The sequence below is a fragment of the Anser cygnoides genome, chromosome 7 (assembly GCF_040182565.1).
Source record: "Anser cygnoides isolate HZ-2024a breed goose chromosome 7, Taihu_goose_T2T_genome, whole genome shotgun sequence".
Classification (NCBI taxonomy): Eukaryota; Metazoa; Chordata; class Aves; order Anseriformes; family Anatidae; genus Anser; species Anser cygnoides.
In genome coordinates, this window is record NC_089879.1 from 13502444 (window position 1) to 13522063 (window position 19620).

Sequence of the window (19620 nt, forward strand, 5' to 3'; positions counted from 1 at the left end):
CTGCATAATTGCTTCTTCTCCATTTCTTGTTCATTTCCACTTTTTTAATGTCATTCTCCGTATGTGCTTTTAGATCAGGATGAGTTCAGTCCGTGAAGAAATCTGATGAGGTGAACGTGAATTTCAGGTGCTCTGAGCACCTGTTAGCTCGAGGCTGACCCCGGAGACTGCTCCTCCAGTTCAGTTCTGGTAGCTTTGCTGGCGTTGTAATCCAAGCAGCTGAGTGAAGCCGGAAGGAGGAATTTAACATAGAAGCAAGCCAGGCTGGTAAATCACCCGTTCCTTTTGCTGTCTGGAAACTGAGGCAGGAGTCAGATTTCGCTTGCCACTTTACGTTACAAGCATCAGTCAGTTGGTGCACCAGTGATCTGAATTCTGGGGAAAAACGATAAGAATGAGCATTTGCTAACAAAATCTACAAGTGGTTCAAGTAAATAGACATAAAATCCCTCTGCTCTACTCTTCAAAATGCCCTCTCTACCCGAGCAGTGACTGGCGTACCAGAAGATCTTCTGCTAAGTCCTTTTTAGTCAATAATGTGAATTTAACTTACCCGTACCATTAATCACTTGGTGACTGCAGGCATGCTGGGCAGAACAAGTGGCTCACGTGTTCTGGTGTTTCTTAATATCCTCCGCAGAGTAGTGTTGAAATGGAATGGTTTTACAGAGCGTGAGGATGTTAAAAAATTGCTAGTGCTGGAATCATGAGCAGATGTGTGTGATATTTTTGAGCAAACTGTATACAAATTGGCAAGAGCTTTCCTTGCTGTGATCTGACATGAAATATCCGTATGTAGCTTTCAACAGTTCGGGGATTTCTGTTCGTTCTGATGCAGGGAAGTAACACTGTGGCCTTCCTAAGAGTTTATTAAAAGCACATGATCTAACCATTCCTATTTTTTTTCACCTTGAATAATACTTTAGGCAGGTTCTTAACTCTTCTTTTACATGTATTGTAACTTCTCTTGCAGAATTGTACTTGGCAGTTTTACAAGCCAAGGCCAAAAAAATCTGCTTGCTAGGCTTGAGCAATCAGGAGGGAAAGGATGATGAAAAACCAACAAAGTTTTACTCATCTACCACTCGTTTTTCTTCACAGCCATGTAGCGGGTAGATATTAACAAAGACAGTAATAAAAAGCACTTTCAGTCCTCATAAATCGATGTGTTCTGGTGGGGTCAAGAACAAATATTGGCAAGGTTAGGGCAAAATACCAGTGTTGTGATGCTCAGGGCTGGGCTGAGGTTTTTCCAAGCGCTGTTAGGAAAGCAGTTAGGAGGACGCATTTCTGTGGCCACACTGGAGGCTCGATGCTGGCTAAGCATGTGGTCGGCTTGTTTTTAGCATCTACAGTAGGTCAGGTAACGTGCTGCTGTTCTCAGCGAGTGGGGGCTGTCACGCTGCCCTGCCTGGGACTGACTTCTTTAAAGGTGTCTCAGGGTGCAGGGGATTCTGGCTGTTCGCTCATCTGCAGCAGGAGCACACGGCTGTGCTGTTGGATGAGTCTTCAACTCTACACTAATGAGACACTTCAGGTTCCCCGAAGAGAGAAGCCATGGCCAAAGGCAAGGTTTGGTGTCGGGAACTCTCGGTTCTGATTTTGGGATAATGGGGACCTGCTGACAGTGCTGCCTTAGTTCTTTTTTAATGCTCTCTCACCCTTCAGGCTGGAAGGCTTCTTCCAGGTCACAGCTGCAGCAGTGGATCTGTCACTTCATCCGTGTCCTCTGTTGGGACAGGTACAGGGAGAACATCTTGTGTGCCCTCCTCAGCTCCTGCCGGGGCACAACCTCCTGTGTCAGCAGGATTGATTTAAAATATTAAAAAACAGTGAACCGAAGGGTCCGTGGAAAGCTGACGGTTTTCCCCAAACGAGCTTCGTGCTTTGTGTTGTGCTTGGATAGGGTTGCAAAAAGTTTCTGAAGAAAAGAGGTCGATACTGTTGGAAACGGTATAATGTAGGCCTTTGGTATCAGTTGATAAAGCCGAGACAGTTAGGTTATCAAAGGGAAGCCAGAGCCAGCAAAAGCTCCAAGTCATCAGAGGTTGATGTTCTTAGTTTATTCAGTTCTTTTACTGATGAATTGAGTCACGTAGGCTGCGTAAGAAATGCTGGAGGAATAAGCCGTCTTTTGGAAGAGCGTGGGGTACTGCAGGGAAGGCGTTCGTCAAATTAATTTACTCAAAGAGTTTCCTGCAACGGTGCCTCAGTACTACACATCTGTCAAGATTAAATGAGATCTGGGGGCCGATAAGATGTAGGTGGGGACACTATTGTGCCCTAAGGACAGGTTTGTAATTTCATTTGTAATCAGGCAGACTATAATTACTGTGTTTGCCTCTGATTAAAAAAACAGGTCAGGAAAGGAACGAGTTGCGCTGTCTGTATGCAGAAGGGAAGTTCGCGCTGCTCCGAGCGCTTTGAAACACCCACAGGCTCCACGTTACCTGGGTTTCATCCCGGTGCCCGCTCGGTCGGCACGTCTGTCTGCGGGGCTTTCTTCTCGTAGGCAGAGAGCTGCGGCGTGGGACCGCTCGCCAAGAGCAGAGGGCAGGAGAGGTTTTGGGTGAGCTCCTCTCTGATCCGCGCGGTGAGCGGCGAGCGCGTGTCCAGCCGCTGGTGTGGGGAGGCAGAGGGTGAAGGGTGGCTGCTAACTGGGAGCAACGCAGGGAAGGTGAGCGTTGTCCTTCTGGCCTGGGTGAGCATTTCAGGAGTGTTAGGGCCAGCCCAGGAGTGACGTGGGTGAGCTGAGCCTGGGAGCACAGGGTTCTTGCCTTTCCCACCTGGAAGGCTAGACCAGCCTCAGGGAAGGCTTTGTGGAAGAGAGGTGGGTAACCATTATTTAAGGGCAGAAGTAGGAACCCCATGGAATCTGTCATAGGCTGGTGTGCTTCTGGAGTGCGATATGCTAGGGGAACTGAGAATCAAGACCTTCTTTACTAAATTATTTCTGTATTTATCTTCACAGTGCCCTTTGTAGCCAAGGAGTGTCATTATTTTGCATTGTTTGTGTTTTGTGAACAACGAACAAGTTGAAAACTGTCTCAGTGTTGTATATGAAGTCTTTGGCCATGCTGGATATTAAGGCTTTCTCTCCTTTGTCCAGTTCCGTTCCATAGTCCTCCACTCACCCTTCTTTTGGAAAAACAGGCTCATTTGTCAATAAAGTAATTGTTCTGCCCGTTATTGATAGGTAAGATGTCAAAAAGAGAGACCAAGTTAATACATGAATATTTGGTAAGCTTTTCCTTAAAGAAGGTGGGGAGGCAGGGGATGATGCTGCAAAAGAAAACTCCTAGCAGGGAAAAAAAAAAAAAAAGTTCTCACTGTTTTCGACTGAGCAGCTCTCAGAATCACCAGGTCATCTTCAGCTGTTGATCTCAGTGTTTATTTTCAGCAACTTTCTTAGGAAGGAGGAGTCGGTGTTCCCTCGTTGAAGTATGCTGGCTGCTTTACTCAGCAGCACGTCCCTCGGCTAGCGCTGCATCCAGATGCCCGTGGGACTGGTGCGGACTGGCCAGCTGGCTGCACCTGGGCTGAGCAGGGACAGCTTTCAGCTGGGAGAGTGGGAACTCTCCTCTCCAGCCTGCAGAGATGGCTCAGCTGCAGATTCTGCTGTCACATCTCTTTACGCAGCCTGCAAGCATGTAGAGAGGTCCCATCCACCATCGAATAGGTTTCAAAGTGTCTTAAAAAATCATCCTTATTTTTCCTTTAAACTTCCCTTTAACTTTCAGGGACCGCGATCTTCAGAGAAATTAATTTTATTTTTTTTTTACCGGTAAGCACTGACAGTAAGGAAAGCCAATAAAATGTTGTCCTCCCTACCTTCCGTGTTTAGAAGATAAAGAGGGCTTTGGGCTGTTTGCGTTATCCAAGCTGACCCACTTGCATGCTTCCTGGATGACTGCGTGCCAGCTCGGAGTTGCGCATCTCAAATACTTTGTCGGTTACCACCACGCTTCTGGAAGGGCCCGTTAAGTCTGCATTTGCGTCCTGTAGCACAGCGGAATCCAATGAAAGGCGTCATTGTTTTGAAATACCGTGGATCCGCTGCCAAAGGAGCTACTGTTGTATAATCCCTAATAGCAGGTTAGAGTGGCAGCAGTTCCTTGGTTGGAAATCAGTATGCGGAGGGATGGCTTTCCAGTTTGCTCTCCGGGGATGACAAGTTTCATCTTGTTCACTCTGCGACTTACAGACTTGCACAGAGGTGCTCAGCCGTCGTGAGCTGGTAGCAGGTCCTCACGCAGGTCTAACACCGAGGGTGTTACTTAGAGGTAATGCTTGCTAAAAAAAAAAAAGCATTGCTAACAAATACAAAGATTAACGCATAAAGAGGTTTTAGATCGTTCTGAAGCAAAGCAGCAGGGGTGGAATAGAAAAGTTTATGCTGGCTTTCCTTTCTGATTTGCAGAATTCAGTGTGTTCATTTCCATGCTGACATTTCTGCCTTTTGTGCTGTTTGTGTTAACCTGCAGCTCAGCCAGCGCTGTTGTGCCTCGTCTTCCTACCAATGGCATTAGTATCTGCAGATATCAAACATCAAATTCCAATTCTAGTGAGCATTTGCATCAAAGCTTACCCCCTGGTTTTCAGCTAAAGCAAATACATGTGAATTCTTAAATATTTTCTTTAGGGTGGACTGTATCACAGCAGAGAGATCAAATTCACCCCTACTTCTTAATCTTTTAAGACCTTGTGTAAGTAGAGCAATTGCTTACGGGAAAAACAGGGTGAGCAAAGTATTTGAAGTATCTTACAGGTTTCTTACTGGAATTTAACAGCTGGAAACAAGAAGCAGTGAGAACATTATGTTACTAGCCAGGTCCATGCTTGCTTTTGGCAGGTGGTCAATTGGACAACAGTTGGGGAATCCTGCAGCAGAGGTTGCTGCAGGCTGCTGTGCTCTTTTCCTGCAGAAAACCTTTCCTAAAGGAGGTGAGTTTCTTCCATTCTTCTCTCCGAGACTGCTTGTGCTTCAGCCTGTTATTCACTGATACGTCATTTATAAGGTGAGGAAGAGTCACCCGAGGCACAATACTCTGCTTGACTGACCTACTGTGACTTTCTTTTTGGCATTAATTCTTGCCTCTGTGAAAAAAGACCGATTTGAACATCCTCTCCCCTTCATTTAGAGCCCAACAGTGATGGAAAAAAAACCTCAAAATTTTGTTTTGTAATTAATTATCCTCCCTGTTAATATTTTGTGTGGATTTATTTAATTTCCAGTCACAGGCTCATGTCCTGTCATCGCTGGACTGAAGAGCCCTTCCTGTGTGCAAATGCTCCCAGGCTATTTCAGATCACCTGCAGAGCAGCTCTCCGCAAACTGGCAAGCTTCCACTCCAGGCTTACTCTCTCTCATGGCTTTATTCCTTCCTCAGTATAATCGCTATCGCTCTTGAATGGGGACAGGTGACAGAAGAGAGTTCTCCAGCAGCATTCGGAGCAGCGGCAGACAGGCACATAGAGTCCTGCTTGGTAGCCTTGTACACGCAAGGATCAGATTTGACCTGCAGTCACAGCATTTCTGTGAGAGCTCATGTTTGCTGATTATTCTCTGTGGCATGGCTCTTGCTCTTCTGGATCGAGTCTCACATTCCTTAAGGATGGTCTGCCTTCTTTTTCCTAGCGGTGGGACGGTACTGGCCACATTGGGCTTAGAGAAATGGGGTATCAGCACTACCCCTGACAAACTGCTTGTGTAACAGGCAGCATTTTGGAAGTGACTTAACTAAAATGGCAGTTCTGCGGGAGATGTTGAGAAGCACGAGCTCTGTGGAAGCTGGAAAATATTCTCATTAGCTTACTGGAGAATTTGTGGTTTCTATTTTAAGGCAGTAAACTCAATTACAGATGACTGAGGAGAAGAGATGGTCTCTTGGTACTCAGAGAGGGTCAGATTTGAGGTTTGCTCCTTGCAGAGTTGCACCGTGGATTTCAGAGTGTTTTTCCGAACTCCTTTTTAACCATCCATGAAATTGATGATAATTAAGTCATGTTTAATATTTTAAATAACTAGTGCTCCTTGGAGTTCCTACCTGAACAGAACTCCTTGGATAGAAATGGAGGATCACCCTAAAAAGCTCCCGGTTTATCTGTTCTGTTTTTTTAGAGCATCTAATGCATTTTCAGGTCCAGGATTATTGCTACAGCTCTAGGCATTGTACAGCCACTCTGTGGATATGATTGTCAGTAGAAATGATAAAAACACCCATAAACAGAGTTTTGTTAAACATATTTTATGTCTTTGTTACATAGCCATTTCTTTAACATCTGGCTTCATCACACACATAAAATTCAGCTTGAAATTAAATCAAACCCTATAATAAGCCACCCGAGTAGCATTCTGCCTTCTTGTACCTTACCCATCCAGAAATAACCCGTGAGATACTGTCATCTCTCAGTCAGACTATCCTCAGATAAGTGTATGCCTGGAAATACTTTACCAATTTGACTAAAAGCTCTCTCTTGGAAACGCAGCTTCGCTGAGGCCAGCTCTGTGGTGGGGCCCAAGGGAAGCAGATACCCCTGCCAGAGCCAGCGTCTGAAAGGGCAAGCTGGGGGTGGAAGGACCAGCACAATCCTCCGAGCAAGGACTGTGGTATGAGTCTGACATGATATAATAGGTCTTTGTACGAACCACAGGTGGGACCTGCTGTGAATTCAGTACATGCATCTGTAGGTATCGTTAACAGGTCCTTAACAGCAGGTCTCTATCTCTTTAATATCCTGTCCTGGCTTTATCCTGCTTAAAGCCAACCTCAAGGATAATTATCAGGAGCTGAGGGTACACTTTGATGTTTCTTTTGGAAATAATTAATATTCTGATAGGAAGAGAACATTTTGTCCTTTCCTGCCATCATGAACCTGAAGTCACCACGTCAGAGAGGTGGCCACCCAGAAGTGGAAGTTCTTCGAATGAAGAACTTACCTTTAGGCACAAAGAGGAAAAAAAGGGGAATTTTCTGGCTTAGATCGTTTACAGACATCGCTACTTATATTTGGAAACCGAGGGCTTTCCAGCATTGCCAGACATTTCAAGTCAAGGACATACTAATTTTCCAAAAGCATCACTAATTGAAAACGCCTTTTGGAAACAATTTGCCACTGGCTGCTAAGCAGCAGTGCTGGCAGTAGCACAGAGAGGTTTGAACTGTCGTCCCGGAGCTGGGGGGGAGAGGAAGGAGCTGTGTGTCTGAGCTCCCAGCTAGGGCTGGCACGTGGGGCTGCGGATCAGAGGCAGACGGGAGCATCATTCGGCATCCATGCCATCCCTGCAGCTTGGAGCGCATCAGAAGTCTACTGCTTTGGAACCCTTGCTGTGTGCAGGTACACGTAATTCCCCAAAATTTGTAGATGTGAACTAGATACATAGTGTTATTGGTACTTTGACTGAGATCGATTTGTTTTTGTCTTCTAATTCTTCGCTAATTGAATCCAGCATTGCCATTTTCACTGCATTTCCCATTTCCTAGGTTTGGCATCAGGTAAAGCTGACGTAGCCTGAAATACATTCAGTTAATTATTTTAGGGTTCCTGGGGAGATTTTATCAGACTGGCTCGTTAAAAATGTTCATGTCTGTTGTGTATTGTTTAATGTTCCCTTTGTTTGCAAAATGAATGGGAAGCACTTTGTCTCATTAGGGGTTTAATGCCTGCCTGGCATTATCATCCTTTTTATTAAATGCAAACTAGAAATATCTTGTGAAGAATTCTGTCCCTTCTACAATATTCCTCATCTCTGCTCTATAATGCTTCTGCTCCACTGGTAGGATTTTTCTTGTTCCTGTTACACTTTTAAAAACCACCTTTACGTTGTCCTTAGCTCTCCAAAAGCTCTCCACCAAATTTTGCAAATTGCTTTGTCACAAGACTTTTTTTTTTTTTTTCCTTTTTTTACGCTGTACTGGCAGGAGCCAAAGGAGCGGTTTATCCTGTTGTCCAGAGCTTGGTTTGTTGGCTCTCCCTGACTCTGTGATCACCCTGACTTCTGTGCATCTGGGACCTGGTGGCTCTGGGTTATCGGAAACATTTAAATACATACTGGGGAGTCCTCCACCCATTTCTCTGTATTGTTCTTCCTAAGCAGAGCGTGAGTTGAGATTTCGGTATGCGGCTCGCCTGAATAGCTCCCCTGGGTTTCAGAACCGCCACCTACTGGATTTTTTTCTTCTCCTGAGTTGGCATCTGGAAGTTCTGGAAGTTCTGTGTTACCTTGCCTCCTAGCAGCCCTGGAACGCCTTGGTAGTTTGCCACGTGCTTCAGCGTGTTTGTGACGCCCTGAGCTGGAGCTCGGGGAGCGTTTGACGTTGTTCACTCTCCTGTGCTGCCAGCTGGGCCTCCGAGTGCTCTACGCATCCCTGGGTGCCCTGAGTCCCTTGGAGGAGAGGCAGGAAGGAGCCCTCAGCCAGGCAAGGCGCAGGGTGGAGCGCAGTAGACCGATTCATCACCTCTGGGGAGAGCTCCTGCATGGCACGGTGGTGAGCGTACACAGAGCAGGTAGAGTGAAACAAGCTCACAGCAAACACGGTTCATTCACTCCCTACTTGGCTGAGACCCCCCCAAGCCACCTGGGCTGGAGCAGCTTTGCAGCAGGGGGCGAGGAACGGCTGAGAGCTTGGCAAAGGCACCAGGGGGTCTGGGCATCACTGCCTCGGGCTGGACGCAAAGCCTTTAGGTACCAAACCTTAGGTGTGATCATTTCTGTCTCCGTTCGCCGTGCCCACGTGCGTGTACGTGTGCGGGTCGTGCTGGCAAGGATTCCTGAAGCAGAATGTGTGAGGAGAGGGTAGATCGGTGCCTTGGCACTGGTTATAGCCATGGGTTTGTTTTCTGCTGTACGAGCTCTTGGACAGTATCCTGGAAAAAGTGGGATTGTCACTGCTGTGTTGTTTATCCCTACGTTTTAGCGTGTATGCCTCTGATTTGGCATCGTATCGTCAAAGTGTTGAAAACAGACTCAGAAAAAAATACGGGCAGCGCATTTTACCTGAACACGAGGTGTTAGCAGATACAGAAATTTCTAACCATCTATTGGCCAAGAAAAGATAAGAAAAATAACTAATAAAACTCTTGAAGGGGAATGCTTCTGGGCATGTTATCTCACGTGTATGAGTGTATGAAGAATATACACTATGGATAAATACCTTATCCATGTGATAAGCTAATGAATTTATTACAAAATGTATGTTAAAAACGTCATGTTCTTTTGGACAGAAGCATGCGTGCTGCATTGTAGCTCGGAGTTTTTAAATACTTCTTCAAAATGAGCCCTGTACCGTAAGTGCTATCAGATGTTTAATTAAGATGGCACTAGCAAGGCGCGTGTTTGCAGTAAATTACGGGGAGGTGTTCTGACATGCTTCATCTATGTAAAGATTTCTATTTTTACGTGAAGCTATTTACAGATTATTGATTTCAAAAATAGATTTGTAACTAAAGAAAGATGCATCGTATTTCAGTTGCTCGGAGTTGAGAATCTTGCCTGGCTGGCTGCCTGCTCTCTTAGATGTTTATTCCAGTGGCTTACAAGTGTATGTAGTGAATCAGCCCTTCTTGTTTTTCTCTGTGTTTGGCACCCCGGTGAGGAGGAATATTTGTGTTCAGGGATCAGGTCCCGTGTCTCATACCCGCTCAGGTAGGCTCGTTGTACCTCTGAAGCACCGGAAGAATTTCATTCAAGTCAGTGAGACTTCTTGCGTGAGTAAGGTTTCTGGGTGGGGAAAAGGCCTCACAATATCTTTTGTAAGTTGTTAGTGTTTTATTTCAGAGCAGGAAGCTGTTGTTGGAGTGCCAGTGGAGCCTGCTAAGCTGCGAGAGTGCCTTTGAGTTTACGTAACACAAAACTTCAGCATTAGACTCTTTTATTTTAGGCTATGCGGACATTAAAACAACAGTTTTAATAAATAAATCCGCAAAGCTTGAAGGCAGAGGTAATATCTTTTAATAGAGCAACTGATAGAGTTTGAAAATATAGACAAGCTCGTATGCCCAAGGGCTTGTCTATTTTTTCCAGCCATACCAGTTGGTCTAATAAAAGACATTGCCTCTGTCTACAAACCTTGTCCTCCCTTTGAACCCTCTTCATCACAGCGACAGCAAAATACTGCTGGAACATTAAAATAATTCGGGCCTTTCTTGCTTAACTATGGAAACTCAGATTTTTGTGGTTTCCTCAAGGCTCCGATTTTTGATTCCAAGCACATGCAGCATGCTGTCTGATTTCTCCTGTGGTAGAAAAGGGTTTCTTCACACGAGGCTCAGACTGCTTCACCGACTCCTCATTTTAGAAGCGATGCTATTATCAAAGGTAACCTGCTACAGTTCTGCCATCTGGGTTTTAGGATGCTTTGCAAGGTGCTGTTGGGGAACTCTCATATGTCTGGCACGGATGGACGTTGGGTGCAGTCCTGCCCCAGTGTCTGTGTGACAGTCTCTGCCTAATGCGTTGTGATGGGAAGCAGACGGAGTGGGAAGCAGCTAGCATGACGGAAAGGCTCTGCCTTTGGCTGTGGGTGTAAATCTTCAAATCTCGAGACGTGTGTGACTGGGTGAGGAGTGTAGTGGAGCTCTGCTACGTGGTGTGTAGCTGTGCTCAGGCTTCTTTCAGCGAGCAGACCGAGATCCAGACCTGTCTAAGGGTCTCATGACCAACCATGCTACATTTTTTTCAGAGCTGTTTAGCTTTCCCCTTGAACGTGTGTGCCTTTTGGATGTGAATCCCCAGCTCAAAGTCGGTAGCTTTACAACGGCTCCAGGTAAGACCAGGGTGGTGATGATCGGGACCATCTTGAAACGTGGTTCACGGGTTAGCCGATTTTCCACCGCTGCAGACACAAACCCTTTCTGAGGCTGCAGTCTTGGGGTCACGGTAGACCCCTGCTTTGCCTCATGTGCTGCCCTGGAGCCTGCCCTCGTGCACAACGTTGCTGCCCGAGTCCTCTGCTCCAGCAGGGCCACTGCAGCCCGTTGTGCCCCTGCCGGGCTGTGCCGCAGGCGCCGTGCCCGGCCTTTCCAGTGGAACAGGTTGGTGCTTGCAGCCTGTCTTCCATCTGCCTTTGGGCATGGCTTGCGTAGCTGGTAATTACTTGGAAGCCCTTAGTGGCCTGCGACCGGGCTATTTTAAAAGCCGCTTCTCCCTGCATGCCCTGTTGTGGAAGTCGCCCCACGGCCCTCCGGCTGCGGTGACCTCCTCTCCCGGGGTGCCGCAGGGAACCGGCCGCAGAGAGCTCTCAGCTCAGGAATGCAGCCCCTTCGGCTGCCTGCCAGGGCCTAAATTTGGTGACCTTTAGGATGTGGCATCAGATGGGTTTGTAAACGTTGGTTCTAGTAACTGGGAGACGAGCAGAGAATGCAGGGGGAGGGAGGAACATATTCTTTACAGCCAAGCTATTTGCCTTCTGTTTGATTTTTATGACCAACAAATAGTAGGCAAGTGCACTGACAGATGCTCTAGCAATCACAACTGTTGGTCTTTAATCAAATTTAAAACTAAAAAATGATACAGATTTCCTCTAGGAGAGCAAGCACGCCTGTGACCGCTGCAAGCGCGGTGACTACCGACAGTAATTTGGACACACACTGTGCTCTCCTCTCTGCTGAAATCACCTCGTTCCCCTTCTGTAGGACGAGGGCAGTCATCTTTAAAGGTGTCTAGAAGTGGTATCACTACCCGTGTAGCCCGTGGGTGGCTTTGTTTCTTCTAAGGAAGAGCAAACAAGGCAAGCCCTGCGGTCTGGCAGTTGCGTGCGTTGCGCAGGACCGCAGTTCTTCATGCTGTGCCTAATTCGGGGTAACCGTGGGATGTGTCTCCCACCCCGTTCTCTGCCCTGGCTCTGATGGTCTTGTGGCAGGCTGAGCAACTGTTTGCTTTGGTCATGTAGTGTTGGTGGCTGAGGATTTGGGCTGCTCGGTCTCACCGTGGGGCTGCTTAATCACAGGACCCCATGCCAGGGGCACAGCAGGGCACGTGTCTGGATGGAGGGGAAGAGCAGGACGTCCGAATGCACCAGTGGGAGAGGAACCCCACCGAGTGTTGCCTCACTGCAGGGCCTTCCTGCAGCAAAAGCCTGCCTGCTGGTTTAGTTTTCACAACTGGTTCTTGCAAAGGGGTGCGGGCGTTGGTGAAGATGCGCTGCTGAATGCAGCTTTGCAGCAGGTTCTTGCTCTGCCTGAATGGGGCTGAGCTGCAGAGGCTGAAAGATAATCTACTTCCTTTCTGATTGCTTCTGCTAATTTGGCATCAGTCCGAAGCATTGTCTTTGCCGAGAGATCAGATGAGAAACAAAGCCAGAGACAAGGCTCTTTGTTTTTACCGTGGTACATGTGGCAAGGTCGGTCACAGTGGGGTTTGTAGGGTTTACCTTGCGTGATTTATCTCATGTGTAAAGGGTAGGTTGTCCACCAGCTATCCCTCCTGGATACTTAGAGTAACTCTAAGGTAAAGAAAATGCCTTTTCAGCAATGTAAACAAGGTCTCTGTTTCAAAATGCATTTTCACCATGATGGATAGGAATGTCTTAGCAGTTCCAGCCATGTGGAAAAGCCCTCCCTGCTCTGGTTTGACTCCCTATCTCATCTAATATCTCAGAGGAAGGCATCTTGCTTGACCTGCAAACAAAGCTCATCCCACTGGGCACTTTGCAAGACTTCCTGAGTAGCATTTCGTCTCAGCACCAGGAAACAGACAACTTGCTGGTGAAACAGATCTTGAACTTGAGCAAGCTTTTCTTTTCTGACTCTTTCAGAAATAAATAAGTGTTTAAAGATGACAACCTCATGGAGCGACCGACTCCAGAATGCAGCAGATCTCCCTGCAAACATGGATGGGCATGCTCTGAAAAAGTACCGCCGGGAAGCCTATCACCGGTAAGTCTTGCGTGTAACTCCACAGCTAAACTGCTGAGAGAGAGGGAAATAAGCTACACATAAAAAACACATTTCTTGTTGTTTCTTACTTGCTGGTAGAAACAGAAAGGTCATTCCCACCTTCCTTGCAAAAGTGTTAGAAAATATTTTAAAAGATAGTACAGTAGTTGCCTGCAGGAATGAAAAACAGGAGAGTTGAGGTACGTGTGCCAGAGCAAGTGAGGGTGTGCTTTCTTAATGCAGTTGAAAGCTTCTATCCCCCAAATTAACTTGAGATTAAACTTTGAAGTCAAGAAAGACTAGGTGGCAGACACATTATAGTAATTATTGCAAACTGAGAGGGCATGAGCCTAGACACTGGAATGCACACCAAAAAAAAAAAAGACTTAAGAAATTAAATGGGAGCAGCAATTAAGTGTTTGAGGGTTATATCTATCATGGTTAATTGTGTGCACCACAGTAGCACATAAGTAGCAAGTAAGATCTCAGCCTCCTTTTCTCTGGTAGGTGTGCCTAAAACCACCTTTGCTGTGAAAAAAAAATAAATTACAGTCTAAATAAACAAGATTGCAGAATAAAAGAAATGTTATTGCTGTCATTTTATCATTTTGGAATCAAAATACAGAGACGAGATTGTTTTCACAAGCTTACGTTGGATGTTTGGTTGAGCCAAGAATTCAGCCCACATCTCCCAAGGCCTGTGGCCTCAAGCATAAGATGGATGCCATCTGCGTACTCATCACATGTCTGGGCCATTGTGGCATTAAAAACAACAGGACCTAGTAATTGTCAGTGTTCTGTTTGTGGGAGGTGTATCTTCAAAGTTTGGCTTGTTTAAATTGAGAAGTCATGCATTATGATAATCAGAGTGTAGTCATCAGGAGATGGGGAGATGCAAGTCTGATACAGAAATAGAAAAAGTCAACTTTCCGAACCTCATGCTTTAAATGCCGTGTTGCATTTGTGATTCATACATGGTGGTATTTCTGAGGAAGTGTTTTGGAAGTGTTAGATATCTCTGATTCTCCAAATGGGTTCTAATTAGAGAAAAACGCCTTAGCATCATATGATAGGCCAGGTTGTGCAAGTTGCAACGTCTAAGGCTAAGTAATGGATCCTGTGATACATTTCTGAAGCTTTCCAGTTTTCAGTGAATAATGTTTGGGCGCATGTCTTAAGTGGTGACATTATTTGAGTCTCTCTGTGTCAGCTGGTTTGTCAAGATATGAAAACTCCTAATGAATGCAGCTATAAATAGTATGTAAAGAGAGATTATACCATTCCCTGGCAAAAATCTTAACCTTGTTGCAGTCATTGACGGGTTTCCCTTTGTGTCATAATTTTACCTAGGACTTTAGTAGTGTTACTCCTGATTTGGACTGAAGTGAATTAAGTCAGAGTAAGGCCTTTTTATTTATTTCCTAAATATTTTCTCAACATTTATTATAGTTAGGTGCTGACGGTTTGCTAAATGTAGTACAAAGTCCAAGGGAAGCCGTACTTGTCCTTAAGAGCTCACACATTGAAGTCCTCATCATGTTAACCCTTACTCGTGTAAGAAATCTTTACTTTCCCTGTGGTAAATGACAATGCATTCATATAAAGGAGGGTTTATCAAGACGAGCTGGGATCTGATAGTCTGAAATCAGCCTCTTTCACAGTTTAAATATACTGTCGTAGCACATAGAAATGTCTTATTCAAAACAGATTGAGCAGAAATGTTGCTAGCTCTTCAAATTCTAATGGAAAGCACAACATTTGAAATACATTAAGGGGAGGCATATTTTCATTTTGAAATTGCTATCCTCTTTAAAAGAGGGAGGGAGGGAGGGATCAAGAGAGAGAGAATGAGAGAACCTGATGCCAAGACTGTAGTATAAATCTGGGCTATTAATGGCTTTGGTGTACCAGTTTCATGGGAGTTATTTTGATAATCCAGTATCGTAAGAATCTGAAACAACCTCATTCCAGAGGCAGTGTTGTCAGATTTCTATTTCTGGTATTTTTTTGTGATCTTAGTGCTAACAGATGTATTGTTACTTAAAAAACAAATTCCGACTTAACATGACAGAGTAGGAACGAAGTTATTTCTCTTGTTTTATATTTTATTTTTTAGTGTTTTATTAATTGTTCACGTGGAGAATGTATATGCTTGTCACAGCCATCACTTCTAGGACATAAAGTTGTTTCAGTAAGATCCCAGTTTGCTCTGATTCTTGGATATTGTTGAAAAACTGTCAATTTTATTAAAAAGATAAAAGGTATTGTGTCAAGATTCATAAGACGTTTTGTGTACTACTAGTAAATCTTTCAATTTTGTTGTCAGACCTGCATTAGTTTGTTAGATGTTGTAAAGCACTGGTAGCTGGAATCATGTGAATGTTTGAATCCTTCCTTTCTCTTCCTCTTTCTTTCCCTCTGTTTCTCTTTCAGTCTCTGTTTGTCTTTCTCTCTTCTTATCCTAGCAGCTAAAAAAAAACTTGAAAGCATGAATCCACAGTGACTTAGGAACACACAAACAAAAGAGATAATTGAATTTAAAGCTATTAATTTATTTATTTTTTAACTTTTAAGCTGGTTTCAGTGATTTTGGAAGGCTGGAAGGGCTCGGCAGCAGTGCCACATTTACAGATAAGCATAACTGGGGCTAGCTTTTGATACCAATGATGGAGGCCCACTTGGGCTCAAAGTCATTCATTGGGATTTTCCAACTGCTGCTAGTAATGCTTGGTTTTCTGAAGTGTGAAATGGTAAAAAATTGTGTCGTTGTTTGTTTACTTCATGCTTACTTAAATACCAGTGGAGATAGTTCAACCAAATCGATTCCACTTTCTGGTTCTCATGAAGTAGAGCAGATTTGATATGCTTGAGTTGTAAGTGTTGAAGCAGCATAAAATACAGGGAAAAGTTTCCAATGAAAGCAAAATAATTTACCTTAAAGAAAGTGTGCTCATGGGCATTAAACTTTTGAAAAACTTTAAAAAAAAATGAGCTCTGAAGATGCCATTCTAGTTGTCATATTTTATTGTGGTTGTTCAAACCGGGAATCTGTTTTTTTCACGTGTTGCACTTCTTACTACATCATACCTGATGGATGGATGTTCAACACTGTTGGCAGAAATCCCAGTTGAGACTGGTTCAACTGGTGTAGTGACTCAGAGGATAGTGACTATATCAGAATCATGTGTGAATGCCATAGGCATGAATGTTCAAAATCAATATTTAGAGCTGCTTTCCTCCCCAGGTTTTTCCTTGGTGTTTGGATCAATTTGTATAGCTGCTTAAGAAATGAGAGCGTTGAGGTTCTCGAGGAAGTAAAGAGCTTGAGAACACAAATGTGCCTGCTGTGCTGTGGAGTTCAAGGACTACATAAGCAAAATCAAGAATTAGAAGAATCTTTAGGGGAGGAGAAGTGGTGGTTTAGTCTTGCCAGGGTATTTCTGATCACTTAACTAAGACTTTAAGTTGGCTGGTGTTACTCTCATCCACAAACCTAGTTATACAACACTGCTGGCGCCTGCAGGAGGTGAGGTCTAAAGATGAATTAATATACAAGCTAAATGTTATTCATTCTCTAGAAGAGGTCATTGGTAAGAGGATACCGCATCGCTGCACTATTGGCAACATACGTTTTAATTCGGAAATAAAAGGGATGCGTGGCTGGTAGGTGGCTTTTCCTGCATGTGTGTGGTTGTGAGGCCACCTCCCTTGTGCAGTGCTTGTTGACTTTTCCAGGTAGAGGATAATCAGTAGGTCATTTGTTCTGGAGGAGTACTGTCATTTAACGTGATTGTAATTAGGCAAGAACTAGGTTGACTCCGAGCCACCAAATTGCCCTAGTGTCTATTTTTTAACTCGGAGTGAGCACTTCTAGGCACCCTCTGGATTATCTCACATAGCTCTTTAGGGTTTAAATAGCAACCACATCTAGTTAAAGCAAATAATGGAAAAAGTTGGTGTGCCATCCAGTCTTGTTACTGACAGTTACCACGATCCAGGAAACAGGTATTTGCATTTACTTTTATTCGGTGGTTTTGGCTTAACAGGGCAGCAAGGCTGAGATGGCCTTTTTGTTAAACATGCAGACTTGGGGATGCTTTTGCCATTTTACATCAAAGTAATTTGAGACTTCTCATCCTGAACGTGGGGTTTCTGCTGTTGTTGTAGTTTTGTTTTCTCAGTGTTGTTTACTTGCTGGCTCAGGGGATGTGGCATCATCATTTCTAATCCTAATTCCGCTGCAGACTGCTCGTAGACTCTCAAATATGTTGCTTCATATTTACATGCTTCAGTTTGCTTTTAAAGCATCTTCTGGCGGTAATGTGAGTTAAGCGATTTAAGCTGTTAATGGACTCTGAGACCCTGGGTAAAAAACAGGGGTATATACTTTAGTAACAACAAAGCAAAAGGATTAGCAATCGGTTGGTTTGATTTCTAGGCTTAAATATGTATTTAAGGTACATTTTAGTTTGTTGTAATTTGTAAACTCTGGGATATTCACTGCTAATCTTGTTTCTTCATTTTACTGATGCTGGATCGTCGGTGATTGCAAACAGCTGGAAATGTTATCTAGACTAGGGTAAGAGGCTTGAAACTTTATCTGTTTGGGTAGCTATATATAAAGTCTCTTCATAATACCAGTTGACTCAGGTGGCAAATGAGAAAAAAACGTGGTTACTAGTCTGAAAATGCTGTGTACCTCTCTGATCAGATGCATTCCGGTAGGTGATGTATTTCCATCCGACTTTAAATGACGCAGCTCTGTAGGCAGTGCTGGCTGCAATCTGTCCTCATATGTCTTTGTGCAGCCTCTGTGGGCTCGTGTAGGGCATGTGCGGAGCTGTGGGCAGCATGTGCCTCTATTTATTTTGCTTTAGTGCTTTGGACATCGGAGGGAGGAGGGAGAGGGGGTGTTAAGGCGGCAGAATGGGCAAGCTTATGAGAAAGCAGAACACTTGCCAAATTAATAATAAAGAAATTACATTGAAAATGTCCCATGATCCCCAGCTTTAATAGCTTCACGGAGCAGACGGGTGTTATTTTGGGATGGAATCCATATGTGAGCTTCTTGGCACTTTGCTGTTGCCTGGGAAGAAAACCCAAACAATGGAAATAGAAATGGCCAAGGCTATCTCCTTCCATCTGATTCCTGCTGAATTTCAGAGGGAAGTGGTCATAGTCATGTTTCTGGATACAGCCTCATCAGACTCTTCAGTTCCAATCGTAACCTGATTTTCCACTTTTATGTCACTAAAATTGTGCAAGGACGGTTAGTCTTGAGAAATTGCCAGGCAGTATGTTGGAAATGTTACTAGAAGTGGCCATGAAACTTTGATGTCCTTTTTCTCTGTCCCTTATCTGATACTGTTTCATCTGCCTAAATAAATCTCAGGCCCAAACACTACTTCTTAATCCAATTACTGACCTGCCAGAATATTCCTCTTCGGTTGAAGAAGAAATGAAGGAGAACTCTGAAGATCTAACGTAAATAAAAAACCCCAAATGCTATGATAAATAATAATATATGGAATGGTCAGTACCTGCCTAAAGAGGCAAGGCTCAGCAAAAGAATGATTACATCTTTTTTAGTAGTTTAAAGCATTTTGTTTTTTTATCCCTCTAAGACAGGCCCCAAAGCATCCAGCACCCAAAGTTTTGATATATCCTAGTATCTTCCTCAAGGTAACTCATATGGTTTACACCAGATGGGTTAAGTCAGTGAGGGGTTCATCCGAGTTGCCTGCCGCTGGAGGAGGACACCTGCGATCAGAACCACAGTGTCATGCGGTGGGACGTCTCCTCTAACCACACGTCTGGGGACTAACTAACAACAGTGGTGTGATAATTACTTTTTTTTTTTTTTTTACATTACTGGTCTTTTTAAAGAGGCTGTGGGGAACTTGGCTATGGGAGGCTATTAAAAGCTAATCCATTTTAGTTCCCTCTTGTTTCTTTTTAACTCTCCTTGCTTATTAAAACACGGAAGTTGTCCATAAAGTGAAGATTAACTAAAGTGCCTAAACTTTGAGGAAGCAGGAATTGGAGCCTTCTGGTTAGTCCCCGTTTCATGGCTGGCTCGAGGCCAACTGTCCACCACAATCTTTTTTTTTTTTAAGCACAAATGTAAATCAAGCGTAGCCAGCTCCCATTGCATTTGCTCTTCCCCTCAGCACTGCTGCGAGTTTCTTTTGTATTTATTTAATTTCCAGTGAAACGCACTCCCCTGACAAAGAATGCTTTTTGCTGCGAGGTCTCTCTGGACACGGTTTGAAAATCCCTGTAAAGTGCTCTGTTCCAGAAACCTTGCCCATGAGGAGCTGCGAGCCATGTGCCAAAGGTCCTCCGTAGTTGTATAATTTTGGTGCATTTTGTTTATTTTGTCGGTCACGTTACCGCCTATTATACATGGAAATTGCATTCGGGGCACAGCACGCCTTTGAGATTTTGCACCAACAAAATAAAAACATTTCTCCCTCTCCGCATGTGCTCCTCTCCCGTGTTACTTGAGAAGGGCTGGGATTTAGGTTCCTGCCTCGGAATTGATTGACAAGAACAGTAACAAAACCGAGATCAGTTCACTTGGAAAAATATAAAGGACTGTGAATTGCAGTGCTGAGGAGATCGGGGCTCTGTGACTCCCTTTATGCGTGCTCAGCAGTTCCTTCTTCTTTGCCATACAACGCATTTTTCTCTTATTCAGCACAATTCTTAGAGCTTAAAAGAAAATAAATACTGTCATCACTG

General features: G+C 44.4%; 1 protein-coding gene across 5 annotated transcripts in view; it reads left to right on the plus strand.

The window, feature by feature from the left end:
• NT5C2 (5'-nucleotidase, cytosolic II) overlaps positions 1–19620 on the plus strand; it is a 58655-nt gene that overhangs the window by 5747 nt on the left and 33288 nt on the right. Inside the window, exons 1-2 of one of the 5 annotated variants that reach the window (XM_067000897.1) lie at positions 2548–2569; positions 12756–12876. In XM_067000897.1, the coding sequence (XP_066856998.1) occupies positions 12776–12876 (101 nt within the window). In that variant the 5' untranslated portion in view covers positions 2548–2569; positions 12756–12775. Of the gene's footprint in view, positions 1–2547; positions 2570–4919; positions 4945–8283; positions 8509–12755; positions 12877–16804; positions 16882–19620 lie in introns of those variants that run through there. The other 4 variants (XM_013174487.3, XM_013174488.3, XM_067000893.1 and 1 more) reach the window with 4 other exon arrangements.